Genomic DNA, 14,370 nt, shown 5'->3' on the forward strand with positions numbered 1-14,370 from the left:
CACCACCCGGCAACACATCCCAAACACACCACCCGGCAACACATCCCGAACACACCGCCCGACAACACATCCCAAACACACCGCCCAACAACACATCCCGAACACAACACCCGGCAACACATCCCGAACACACCGCCCGACAACACAGCCCGAACACAACACCCAGCAACACATCCCGAACACACCGCCCGACAACACATCCCGAACACACCGCCCGACAACACATCCCAAACACACCACCCGGCAACGCATCCCGAACACACCACCCCGCAACACATCCCAAACACACCACCCGGCAACACATCCCGAAAACAGCGCCCGGCAATACATCCCAAACACACCACCCGGCAACACATCCCAAACACACCGCCCGACAACACATCCCGAACACACCGCCCGACAACACATCCCGAACACACCACCCCGCCACACATCCTAAACATACCACCCGGCAACACATCCCGAACACACCACTCGGCAACACATCCCGAACACACCACCCGGCAACACATCCCGAACGCACTGCCCGGCAACACATCCCGAACACACCACCCGGCAACACATCCCAAACACACCACCCGGCAACACATCCCAAAGACACCACCCGGCAACACATCCCGAACACACCACCCCGCAACACATCCCGAACACACCACCCGGCAACACATCCCAAACACACCACCCGGCAACACATCCCAAACACACCACCCGGCAACACATCCCGAACACACCGCCCGGCAACACATCCCGAACACAACACCCGGCAACAAATCCCGAACACACCGCCCAACAACACACCCCGAACACAACACCCGGCAACACATCCCGAACACACCACCCGACAACACATCCCGAACACCACACCCGGCAACACATCCCGAACACACCACCCCGCAACACATCCCAAACACACCGCCCGACAACACATCCCGAACACAACACCCGGCAACACATCCCGAACACAACACCCGGCAGCACATCCCAAACACACCGCCCGACGACACATCCCTAACACACCGCCCGGCAACACATCCCGAACACACCACCCCGCAACACATCCCGAACACACCGCCCGGCAACACATCCCGAACACAACACCCGGCAACACATCCCGAACACACCGCCCAACAACACACCCCGAACACAACACCCGGCAACACATCCCGAACACACCACCCGACAACACATCCCGAACACCACACCCGGCAACACATCCCGAACACACCACCCCGCAACACATCCCAAACACACCGCCCGACAACACATCCCGAACACAACACCCGGCAACACATCCCGAACACAACACCCGGCAACACATCCCAAACACACCGCCCGACGACACATACCTAACACACCGCCCGGCAACACATCCCAAACACACCGCCCGACAACACATCCCGAACACACCGCCCGACAACACATCCCGAACACACCACCCGACAACACATCCCAAACACACCGCCCGACAACACATCCCGAACACACCACCCGGCAACACATCCCAAACACACACCCCGGAGACATGCCCCCGAACACGTTGCCCGTGCCACACCTGCCCACAACACACACTCCGGCTACAAGCTTCCCCCTACTGATCTAAACGGCAGCTCCCCCAATCGCCGCTCCTGTCCCCTCGCCTGGACCGCAAACATCTCACTTTTCCGCATATTTCGCTTATCCCCCGAAAACCAGCCAAATTGCCCAAGAATCCTCATGAATTCTTCCATCCCCTCTATTGGGTCCGATACATACAGAAGCAGGTCGTCTGCATAGAGCGAGACTCTGTGCTCCACCCCCCCGGACCAGCTCCTTGAGGCTCTCAGAGCAAGTGCCAACGGCTCTATAGCTTGCGCGAACAACAGTGGGGAGAGGGGGCATCCCTGTCTCGTCCCACGGTGCAGTCTAAAATAGTCCAATGTTGTCCTATTCGTCCGTGCACTTGCCACAGGAGCCTGATACAGCCACCTGACCCAGTCAATAAAGCCCCGCCCCAATCCGAACCGTTCCAGTACCTCGCACAGATAATCCCATTCTACCCGATCAAAAGCCTTCTTTGCATCCATTGTGACCACTACCTCCACGTCCTGACCTTCCGGGGGCATCATGATCACATTTAACAACCTTCTTACATTGGCCACCAAATGCCTATCCTTAACAAACCCCGGCCGGTCGTCCCCAATAACGTCCGGAACACAATCCTCAATCCTGGAGGACAACATTTTGGCCAGCAATTTGGCACCCACATTCAACAGGGATATCGGCCTGTCGGACCCACACAGCTCCGGGTTCTTGTCCTGCTATGCAAAATGAGTTTTAACGGAGTTCTAATATGCAAGTGGCCACAGCAAGCTCCCTTGAATTCTCTATATGGACAATAACCTAGAAGCTCACAAGAGTGAGGGATTTAAAATCAGCAGAGCGGCATGGTGGGAGAGTGGTTAGCACTGCTGCCTAACAGCGCCAGGGACCCGGGTTAGCACTGCTGCCTCACAGCGCCAGGGACCCGGGTACAATTCCGGCCTTGGATGGCTGTCTATGTGGAGTTTGCTCTTTCTTCCAGTGTCTGCGTGGATTTCCTCCGGGTGCTCCAGTTTCCTCCAACAGTCCAAAGATGTGCAGGTTAGGTGGATTGGCCGTGATAAATTGCCCCTTGGTGTCCAAAGATATGCAGGTTAGGTGGGGCTTTGGGGCTAGGGTGGGGAGCGGGCTTAGGTAGGATGCTCTTTCAGACGGTCGGTGTAGATTCCATGGGCCAAATGGCCTCCTTTTGTACTGGAAGGATTCTATGGATTCTATGAAATTACTGGAGAAACCGAAGGGACTGAACTTCGACAAATATGGCGGACTCAGTGGTTTACACCATAGAGTTCGAAAAGAGATAGCTGCAGGGACAGTGGCTGTGTTGGCTATAATTATTCAAAATTCCTTAGATTTAGGTATAGTCCAATTAGATTGGAAGTAGGAAAATGTTACACCTTTTCAAGAAATGAGGAGAGAGAAAACACAGTGAACTACAGACCATCATAGATTATCATAGAATTTACAGTGCAGAAGGAAGCCATTCGGCCCATCGAGTCTGCACCGACACTTGGAAAGAGGACCCTACCCAAGGTCAACACCTCCACCCGATCTCCATAACCCAGTAACCCCAACCAACACTTAGGGCAATTTTGGACACGAAGGGCAATTTATCATGGCCAATCCACCTAACCTGCACATCTTTGGACTAGTTAGCTTAACATCAGTTTGGGGGAAAATGCTGCAATCTACTTTTATGGACATGGTAACAAAACCCTTAGAAAGGCAGAGTATGATTCGAGAAAGTCAACATGGTTTTACTAAAGGCAAATTTGATTTGACAAATTTATTGGAGATTTTTAAGGATGTAACTAGTAGGTTGGATAAAGGGGAATTGGTAGATGTAGTATACCTGGATTTCAAAAAGACATTTGAGAAGGTACCACACAAAAAGTTAATAGACAAGCTATGGGTTCATGGAGTATATTTGAAGCATGATTACGGCATTGGTTAATGCATAGGAAGCATAGAGTGGGCATAAATGTTTTTTTAAAGTTGCCAGGGAGTGAAGAATGAAGTGCCTCAAGGATCAATGTCGGGGTCTCAGCTATTTACAATCTATATTAATAACTTTGATGATAAGACAGAGGATAATGTACCTAGGTTTGCTGATGATACAAAGCGAGGTGGAAAGGCAAGCTATGGGGAGGACATCGAGAGGCTGCAAAGAGATTAAGATTAAGGAGTGTGCAATAAGATGACAGATAGAGGATAATGCGGGGAAGTGCAAAATTATTCACTTTGTTTGTAAGAATAGAAAAGCAGAATTTTTTTTTTTAATAAAAGGTGTGAAACATGCAAATGTTGACATTCAAAGACATTTGGGTGTGCTCGCACAAGAAGTTAGCATGCAGGTGCAGCAAGCAATTAGGGAGACAAATAGCATGTTGGTCTTTATTGCCAGAGGATCGGAGTCCAAAAATAAAGATGTTTTGCTTCAATTGTACAGGGTTTCAGTGAGAGCACGGCTGGAACACTGTGCAGGTTTCATCTCCACATTTAGGAAAGGATATACTTGCACTGAGGTGGTACAGCGAAGGTTCACTCAATTGGTCCCTGGCATGAGGGGTTGTCCGATGATGAGAGGCTAAATAAATTGGTTTACATTCTCTGGAGTTTAGAGGAATGAGAGGTGATCTCATTGAAACCGGCCAGATTCTGCACAGGGTTTGACAGGGTGGACGCTGAGAGGTTGTCTCTGCTGGTCAGGGAACCTAGTACACGGGCTTCAAGTCTCAGGATTAGTGGCCATTTATTTGGACTGTTTGGGGTAGGGAATACCAACCCTTCGAGTGTTGTGGATGCTCAATCATTGAATATATTTAAGACTGGGGCAGACAGATTATTGGTTTCTTGGAATTAAGGGATATGAGGAACGAGTGGGAAAATGGAGTTGAAACCCAAGATCAGCTGTGATCGTATCGATGGGCCGAATGGATCAGTTTATTGTCACGAGTACCGAGGTACAGTGAAAAGCATTTTTATGCGTGTAGCTCAAACAGATCATCAGAAAAGAAAAGAAAATGGTCTCTTCCTGATCCCGTTTCTTATATTTCAGCCTTGTGCACTTTTACAAGAATACGAGATCAAGTTAATTGGTTTTTTTAATTTAAAGTTCCCAATTCATTTTGTTTTCCAATCAAAGGGCAATTTAGCATGGCCAATCCACCCACCCTGCACATCTTTGGGTTTTGGGGGTGAGACCCACACAAACACGGGGAGAATGTGCAAACTCCAGACGGACAGTGACCCAGGGTCGGGGTCAAACCCGGGTCCTTGGTGCCGTGAGGCAGCAGTGCTAACCACTAGGTCACTGTGACGGCCCTTAGATCAGGTTAATTGTAATTTGTGAGCAATGACAATAAGTTAGTGCCTTCAGAATCAGGCCTTTCAGAATCAGGCCTTCAGAATCAGGGCTTTCAGAATCAGGCCTTTCAGAATCAGGCCTTTCAGAATCAGGCCTTTCAGAATCAGGCCTTTCAGATGAGGAACGTTGACAAATACAATAATAATCTTTATTAGAACATAGAACATTATTGTCACAAGTAGGCTTACATTAACACTGCAATGAAGTTACTGTGAAAATCCCCCAGTCGTCACATTCCGGCGCACGTTCGAGTACACAGAGGGAGAATTCAGAATGTCCAAATTACCTAACAGCACGTCTTTCGGGACTTGTCGGAGGAAACCGGAGGAAACCCACACAGACACGTGGAGAACGTGCAGACTCCGCACAGACAGTGACCCAAGCCGGGAATCGAACCTGGGACCCTGGCGCTCTGAAGCAACAGTGCTAACCACTGTTATTTCTCCTGTGAAATCTCTATAAGAATATGTCAATGGAATAAGCCATTTCTCACAATGTTAACTGAGTATGTCTTTCAGGCTGCCCACGCCCACTTTGCATTTATTTCAAACAGTCATGTTACCTTTTCTCTTGGAATTTTTTTCCTTCCACACCATTCACACGTTAATGGGAATTTGGAACAAATTTCATCATGGGCCTGTGAATAACAAACATTAATGTCATTTCCAGTAACTTAATGCCGCCACAGTACAAATACTTGTATCTAACAGTTCTCCTCTCAAACAAAGGCTATGGTCCTCAGCAGGCCCTCTTCCTGCAGAAACAGCAGCTTCTTTCAAACGCTCAGAGTTTCCTGAGCCAGACACAGCAAGCAGCAAAGTCAATCAGGGTGGGGAATGCTTCACCTGGACCACTGGCCATCCCACTGGATCCCATTGGCAGTGTGAGCAGCTGGGTAATACCGGACAGTCGAGGGGAGTGGGGCAGCACCCAATCGGGGTCTGCAGGAGAGAGGGGGCAGCACCCACATTGGGGTTGTTGGGGGTGGGTCAGCACGCACATTCGGGGTCGGTGGGGGGGGGGGGGGGGGGGGGAGTTAGAGCAGCACCCACATCGGCGTCGGTGGGGAGGGGGGGGGAGGATTAGAGCAGCAGCCACATTGGGTCGGGGGGGGGGGGGGATTAGAGCAGCACCCACATCAGGGTCGGTGGGGAGGGGGGGGGGGGATTAGAGCAGCACCCACATCAGGGTCGGTGGGGGAGGGGTGGGGAGGATTAGAGCAGCACCCACATCGGGTCGGTGGGGGAGGGGGGGGGGAGGATTAGAGCAGCACCCACATCGGGTCGGTGGGGGAGGGGGGGGGGAGGATTAGAGCAGCACCCACATCGGGTCGGTGGGGGGGGGGGATTAGAGCAGCACCCACATCAGGGTCGGTGGGGAGGGGGGGATTAGAGCAGCACCCACATCGGGGTCGGTGGGGGGGGGGATTAGAGCAGCACCCACATCGGGGTCGGTGGGGGGGGGGATTAGAGCAGCACCCACATCGGGGTCGGTGGGGAGGGGGGGATTAGAGCAGCACCCACATCGGGGTCGGTGGGGGTGGTGGGGATTAGAGCAGCACCCACATCGGGGTCGGTGGGGAGGGGGGATTACAGCAGCACCCACATCGGGTCGATGGGGAGGGGGGGGAATAGAGCAGCACCCACATCGGGTCGATGGGGAGGGGGGGGAATAGAGCAGCACCCACATCGGGTCGGTGGGGAGGGGGGGATTAGAGCAGCACCCACATCGGGGTCGGTGGGGAGGGGGGGTATTAGAGCAGCACCCACATCGGGTCGGTGGGCTGGGGTGATTAGAGCAGCATCCACATCGGGTCGGTGGGCTGGGGTGATTAGAGCAGCACCCACATCGGGGTCGGTGGGGAGGGGGGGATTAGAGCAGCACCCACATCGGGGTCGGTGGGGATTAGAGCAGCACCCACATCGGGGTCGGTGGGGAGGGGGGGGGGGATTAGAGCAGCACCCACATCGGTGTTGGGGGCGGGGTAGCACTGAATCATTGACCATTTATGCAGGAGGACAAGGCAGAGTTTTACAGCAAGTGGCCCTTCAGTCCCTCACTTCCATGCCGACCATAAAGCTCCTGACTATTCTCATTATAATGAAAAGCGTGAACAGGAGATTGGAACTAAGTGAGGGGATAACAGTTTCTGGGGCAATCGACACAATGGCCACTTTGATGCCATATTATGGCCCGCTGTGTAGCTCTCATTTGCAAAATTCATTCTGAATGTGTACATTTCCAAACTCTTGGTCTGTTCGCTAAACCGGAACGAGATATTCCTAACGGTCAATGAACCGAAGTGTGGGTTTGGGCTTTGTTTTAAATAGATTAGAAAGGACTTTGAATTTACAGCCCATTAGAAGTCAAATCAAAAACCACTACCTGATTCTTTAAATAACTGACAAGGTCAACACCTTAAACAAGCTTCGACTTTAACAATGGAGCCTAAGAGTTTGCATTGCCAGACAGTTTCATAGGAAGTGAAACAGCAATGTGTGCATTAAACCACACACAGTTCCAGATTTCATTCCCCCGGGCTAGGTGAGGGAATTCCCTGACTAACAGAATCAATGGAGTATTTGGTCTCGACATTTCCTTTCACATTCTGCCATTCAGCCAGGGGCAGCACGGTAGCCTTGTGGATAGCACAATTGCTTCACAGCTCCAGGGTCCCAGGTTCGATTCCAGCTTGGGTCACTGTCTGTGCGGAGTCTGCACATCCTCCCCGTGTCTGCGTGGGTTTCCTCCGGGTGCTCCGGTTTCCTCCCACAGTCCAAAGATGTGCAGGTTAGGTGGATTGGCCATGATAAATTGCCCTTAGTGTCCAAAATTGCCCTTAGTGTTGGGTGGGGTTACTGGGTTATGGGGACAGGGCGGAGGTGTTGACCTTGGGTAGGGTGCTCTTTCCAAGAGCCGGTGCAGACTTGATGGGCCGAATGGCCTCCTTCTGCACTGTAAATTCTATGATTCTATGATTTGTATCAGCGTCTGAGCTTTTGCTTCAGATGCCGCAACTGAAGGGTTAATCCGCGGGGGGAGCGAGCTAATTATTGTAGAGAGTTGCTGGGACTTGGAACCTGAGGCAACTTTCTTTTTTTTTAAATATATTTTATTGAAAATTTTTTCCAAACAATTTTTCCCCCTTACAAAGCAAACGAAACAATAACAAAACATAAATTTTTAACAATACATAGGTAACAAAACCCCATTGTCTATTGACCTAAACTAAACTAAACCCCCCCCTCCCCCTGGGTTGCTACTGCTGGTCATCTATCTTCCCTCTAACGTTCCCCTAGGTAGTCGAGAAATGGCTGCCACCTGCTGGTGAACCCTTGAGCCGATCCTCTCAGGGCAAACTTTATCTGCTCCAGTTTAATGAACCCCGCCATATCATTTACCCAGGCCTCCAGTCCGGGGGGTTTCGCCTCCTTCCACATGAGTAGGATCCTGCGCCGGGCTACTAGGGACGCAAAGGCCACGACATCGGCCTCTTTCGCCTCCTGCACTCCCGGCTCTTCCGCAACTCCAAATAGAGCTAACCCCCAGCCTGGTTTGACCCGGGCCTTCACCACCTGCGAAATCACTCCCGTCACTCCCTTCCAATACCCTTCCAGTGCCGGGCACGCCCAAAACATATGTGCGTGGTTTGCCGGGCTCCCGCCACACCTCCCACATTTGTCCTCCACTCCAAAGAACCTGCTCAATCTTGCCCCCGTTATGTGTGCTCTATGTAGCACCTTAAATTGAATCAGGCTAAGCCTGGCGCATGAGGAAGAGGAATTTACCCTGCTTAGGGCATCAGCCCACATACCCTCCTCTATCTCCTCCCCTAATTCTTCTTCCCACTTTCCTTTTAGTTCGCCCACCGACTCCTCCCCCTCTTCCCTCATCTCTCTATAAATCTCTGACACCTTACCCTCTCCGACCCACACCCCTGAAAGCACCCTGTCCTGTATCCCCTGTGTCGGGAGCAACAGAAATTCCCTCACCTGTTGTCTAGTAAACGCCCTGACCTGCATATATCGCAAGAAATTTCCCCGGTGCAACTTATACTTTTCCTCCAATGCTCCCAAGCTCGCAAAAGTCCCATCTATAAATAAATCTCCCACCTTCCTAATTCCCAACTGGTACCAGCTCTGAAATCCTCCATCCATTCTTCCTGGGGCGAACCTATGGTTGTTCCTGATAGGGGACCCCACCAGGGCTCCCCGCACCCCTCTCTGTCGCCTCCACTGTCCCCATATGTTCAGTGTTGCCGCCACCACCGGGTTCGTGGTAAACCTTTTAGGTGAGAACGGTAGCGGCGCCGTCACCGGCGCCTCTAAACTCGTCCCTTTACAGGACTTTCTCTCCAGCCTTTTCCACGCCGCTCCCTCACCCGCCATCATCCATCTACGTATCATTGCCACATTGGCGGTCCAATAGTAATCACCCAAGTTCGGTAGTGCCAGTCCTCCTCTGTCCCTACTACGCTGAAGGAACCCCCTCCTTACTCTCAGAACTTTCCCTGCCCACACGAAGCTCGTGATGCTCCTATCTATTTTATTAAAAAAGGTCTTGGTGATTAGTATAGGGAGACATTGAAATACAAATAAGAACCTCGGGAGGACCATCATCTTAATTGCTTGCACCCGGCCCGCCAGCTGCATGTCCCACCTCTTGAAGTCCTCCTCCATTTGTTCTACCAGCCGTGTCAGATTAAGTCTGTGCAAGGTTCCCCAGCTCCTAGCGATCTGAATCCCCAGGTATCGGAAGTTTCTTTCCACTTTCTTTAGCGGTAAGCCTTCTATCTCTCTACTCTGGTCCCCTGGATGTATCACAAATAATTCACTCTTCCTCATGTTTAGCCTATACCCCAAGAATTCCCCGAACCCCCTCAAAATTCACATAACCTCCATCATCCCCCCCGCTGGGTCCGACACGTATAACAATAGGTCATCTGCGTATAATGAGACTCGGTGTTCTTCTCCCCCTCTAATCACCCCTCTCCATTTCCTGGAGTCTCTCAACGCCATGGCCAGAGGTTCAATTGCCAACACGAACAACAATGGAGACAGCGGGCATCCCTGTCTTGTTCCCCTATATAATCGGAAATACTCCGATCTATGTCGACCTGTAACTACGCTTGCCGTTGGAGCCCCTTAAAGAAGTCTAACCCAGCTAATAAACCCGTTCCCAAACCCAAACCTCCTTAAAACTTCCCATAAATACTCCCACTCCACCCTATCAAATGCCTTCTCTGCGTCCATTGCCACTACTATCTCTGCCTCCCCCTCCACTGGGGGCATCATTATCACCCCTAATAGTCGTCGCACGTTAACATTCAATTGTCTCCCTTTTACAAACCCTGTCTGGTCTTCGTGCACCACCCCCGGGACACAGTCCTCTATCCTCGATGCCAGTACCTTTGCCAGCAATTTGGCGTCCACGTTCAATAGTGAAATAGGTCTATAGGACCCGCACTGCAACGGATCTTTGTCCCTCTTCAAAATTAGCGATATCGTCGCCTCCGGCATCGTCGGGGGTAGAGTCCCCCCTTCCCTGGCCTCATTGAACGTCCTCGCCATCAACGGGGCCAATAAGTCCACATATTTTCTGTAATATTCCACCGGGAACCCGTCTGGCCCCGGGGCCTTCCCTGCTTCCCAGTCCCTTAATAACCTCGTCCACCTCAATCGGCGCCCCTAGGCCTGCCACCTCCTGCTCCTCCACTTTCGGGAACCTCAATTGGTCCAGGAACTGCCGCATCCCCTCCTCTCCCTCTGGGGGTTGAGACCTATACAGTTCCTCATAGAAGGTCTTGAACACCTCATTTATCTTTTCTGCCCTTCGCACCGTGTCTCCCCTTTCGTCTCTAATTCCTCCTATCTCCCTCGCTGCTGCCCTCTTTCGCAATTGATGCGCCAACAGGCGACTAGCCTTTTCCCCATATTCATACCTCCACCCCTGTGCCTTCCTCCACAGTACCTCCGCCTTTCTGGTGGTCAGAAGGTCAAACTCCGTCTGGAGTCGTCTCCTCTCCCTGTACAATTCCTCCTCCGGGGTCTCTGCAAATTCCCTGCCCACCCTTAAAATCTCCCCCAGTAATCTTTCCCTTTCCTTGGCCTCTGTTTTCCTTTTGTGGGCCCCAATAGAACATAGAAAATAGAACATAGAACATAGAACATACAGTGCTGAAGGAGGCCATTCGGCCCATCGTGTCTGCACCGAACCACTTAAGTCCTCACTTCCACCCTATCCCCGTAACCCAAGAAACACTCCAAAACCTTTTGGTCACTAAGGGCAATTTATCATGGCCAATCAACCTAACCTGCACGTCTTTGGACTGTGGGAGGAAACCGGAGCACCTGGAGGAAACCCACGCAAACACGGGGAGAACGTGCAGACTCCGCACAGACAGTGACCCAGCGGGGAATCGAACCTGGGACCATGGCGCTGTGCAGCCTCAGTGCTATCCACTTGTGCTACCGTGCTGCCCACGAGATCAGCTCTCCTCTGACCACCGCTTTTAATGCTTCCCAGACCACTCGCACAGGGACCTCACCGTCGTCATTGACCTCCAGGTATCTCTCAATACACCCCCGCACTTTTGCACACACTCCCTCATCCGCCATCAGTCCCACATCTAATCGCCAGAGTGTTCTCTGCTCCCTGTCCTCTCCTACTTCCAGGTCCACCCAATGTGGGGCATGATCCGAAACCGCTATGGCTGAGTATTCAGCTTCTTCCACCCTAGAGATCAACGACCTTCCCAACACAAAAAAATCTATCCGGGAGTACACTTTATGGACATGGGAGAAGAAGGAAAACTCCCTAGCCCTAGGTCTAAGAAATCGCCATGGATCCACTCCCCCCATTTGGTCCATAAACCCCTTAAGTACTTTGGCCGCTGCCGGCCTTCTTCCGGTCCTTGAGCTGGATCTATCTAGCCCCGGGTCCAGCACCGTATTAAAGTCCCCTCCTAAAATCAAGTTTCCTGCCTCCAGGTCCGGTATACGCCCCAACATCCGTCTCATGAATCCCGCATCGTCCCAATTTGGGGCATACACATTAACCAACACGACCTCCATTCCCTCCAGCCTACCACTCACCATTACATATCTACCTCCGCTATCTGCTACGATGTTCTTTGCTTCAAATGCTACCCGTTTCCCCACCAAAATGGCCACCCCTCTGTTCTTTGCGTCCAGTCCTGAGTGGAACACCTGTCCCACCCATCCTTTCCTTAGCCTAACTTGGTCCGCCACCTTTAGGTGCGTCTCTTGGAGCATAGCCACGTCTGCCCTTAGTCCTTTCAAATGCGCGAGCACTCGGGCCCTTTTTATCGGTCCATTCAGGCCTCTCACGTTCCACGTGATCAGCCTCACTAGGGGGCTACCTGCCCCCCTCCCGTGTCGACTAGCCATTACCTTCTCTAGGCCAGTCCCATATCCCGCCTCCGCGCTCCCGCTCGCTCCCCCAGCGTCGCACACCATCCCCGCCCACCCACTCTTTAGCCATTTCCTTTTGGATTTCCGCAGCAGCAACCCAGTTGTCCCCCACCCCCCCCTCCCCACCCCCCCCCCCACCCCCGCTAGATCCCTATCTAGCATGATTGCTCCCCCATATCACTTCCGTAAGTCAGCTGACTTCAACTGACCCCGGCTACTCCTGCTCACTCCTCGACCCCCCCCCCACCGTGTGGGGGAACTCCCATCCGCCTTGCGCCTGTCTTCCCGCCTTATTCTTTCTGGTGCAGGAACATCCCTTTACCTGACCCGCCTCTTATGGCGCAGCTCCCTTTCCCCTCCCCCTCTCCTTCCCCATTCTCCGACTATGTCCCGTCTTTCCCCCCTCACCGGCGCCCACATTTCCCCAATGTCTCCCCCCTTCCAACAAAGAACAAAGAACAAAGAAATGTACAGCACAGGAACAGGCCCTTCGGCCCTCCAAGCCCGTGCCGACCATACTGCCCGACGAAACTACAATCTTCTACACTACCTGGGTCCGTATCCTTCTATTCCCATCCTATTCATATATTTGTCAAGATGCCCCTTAAATGTCCCTATCGTCCCTGCTTCCACTACCTCCTCCGGTAGCGAGTTCCAGGTACCCACTACCCTCTGCGTAAAAAACTTGCCTCGTACATCTACTCTAAACCTTGCCCCTCTCACCTTAAACCTATGCCCCCTAGTAATTGACCCCTCTACCCTGGGGAAAAGCCTCTGACTATCCACTCTGTCTATGCCCCTCATAATTTTGTATACCTCTATCAGGTCGCCCCTCAACCTCCTTCGTTCCAGTGAAAACAAACCGAGTTTATTCAATCGCTCCTCATAGCTTATGCCCTCCATACCAGGCAACATTCTGGTAAATCTCTTCTGCACCCTCTCTAAAGCCTCCACATCCTTCTGGTAGTGTGGCGACCAGAATTGAACACTATACTCCAAGTGTGGCCTAACTAAGGTTCTATACAGCTGCAACATGACTTGCCAATTCTTATACTCAATGCCCCGGCCAATGAAGGCAAGCATGCCGTATGCCTTCTTGACTACCTTCTCCACCTGTGTTGCCCCTTTCAATGACCTGTGGACCTGTACTCCTAGATCTCTTTGACTTTCAATACTCTTGAGGGTTCTACCATTCACTGTATATTCCCTACCTGCATTAGACCTTCCAAAATGCATTACCTCACATTTGTCCGGATTAAACTCCATCTGCCATCTCTCCGCCCAAGTCTCCAGACAATCTAAATCCTGCTGTATCCTCAGACAGTCCTCATCGCTATCCGCAATTCCACCAACCTTTGTGTCATCTGCAAACTTACTAATCAGACCAGTTACATTTTCCTCCAAATCATTTATATATACTACAAAGAGCAAAGGTCCCAGCACTGATCCCTGTGGAACACCACTTGTCACAGCCCTCCAATTAGAAAAGCATCCCTCCATTGCTACCCTCTGCCTTCTATGGCCTAGCCAGTTCTGTATCCACCTTGCCAGCTCACCCCTGATCCCGTGTGACTTCACCTTTTGTACTAGTCTACCATGAGGGACCTTGTCAAAGGCCTTACTGAAGTCCATATAGACAACATCTACTGCCCTACCTGCATCAATCATCTTAGTGACCTCCTCGAAAAACTCTATCAAGTTAGTGAGACACGACCTCCCCTTCACAAAACCGTGCTGCCTCTCACTAATACGTCCATTTGCTTCCAAATGGGAGTAGATCCTGTCTCGAAGAATTCTCTCCAGTAATTTCCCTACCACTGAAGTAAGGCTCACCGGCCTGTAGTTTCCGGGATTATCCTTGCTACCCTTCTTAAACAGAGGAACAACATTGGCTATTCTCCAGTCCTCCGGGACATCCCCTGAAGACAGCGAGGATCCAAAGATTTCTGTCAAGGCCTCAGCAATTTCCTCTCCAGCCTCCTTCAGTATTCT

The 14,370-nt window shown here is 51.7% G+C and overlaps 1 protein-coding gene across 3 annotated transcripts in view; it reads right to left on the reverse strand.

Moving 5' to 3' along the window:
* Nucleotides 1–14,370, reverse strand: part of traf2b (Tnf receptor-associated factor 2b) — a 172,399-nt gene that overhangs the window by 85,633 nt on the left and 72,396 nt on the right. For all 3 annotated transcript variants that reach the window (XM_072488070.1, XM_072488071.1, XM_072488069.1), the window contains one exon: nt 5,508–5,582. In XM_072488070.1, the coding sequence (XP_072344171.1) occupies nt 5,508–5,582 (75 nt within the window). The remainder of the gene's footprint in view (nt 1–5,507; nt 5,583–14,370) is intronic.

The sequence above is a fragment of the Scyliorhinus torazame genome, chromosome 22 (genome assembly GCF_047496885.1).
Source record: "Scyliorhinus torazame isolate Kashiwa2021f chromosome 22, sScyTor2.1, whole genome shotgun sequence".
NCBI lineage: Eukaryota > Metazoa > Chordata > Chondrichthyes > Carcharhiniformes > Scyliorhinidae > Scyliorhinus > Scyliorhinus torazame.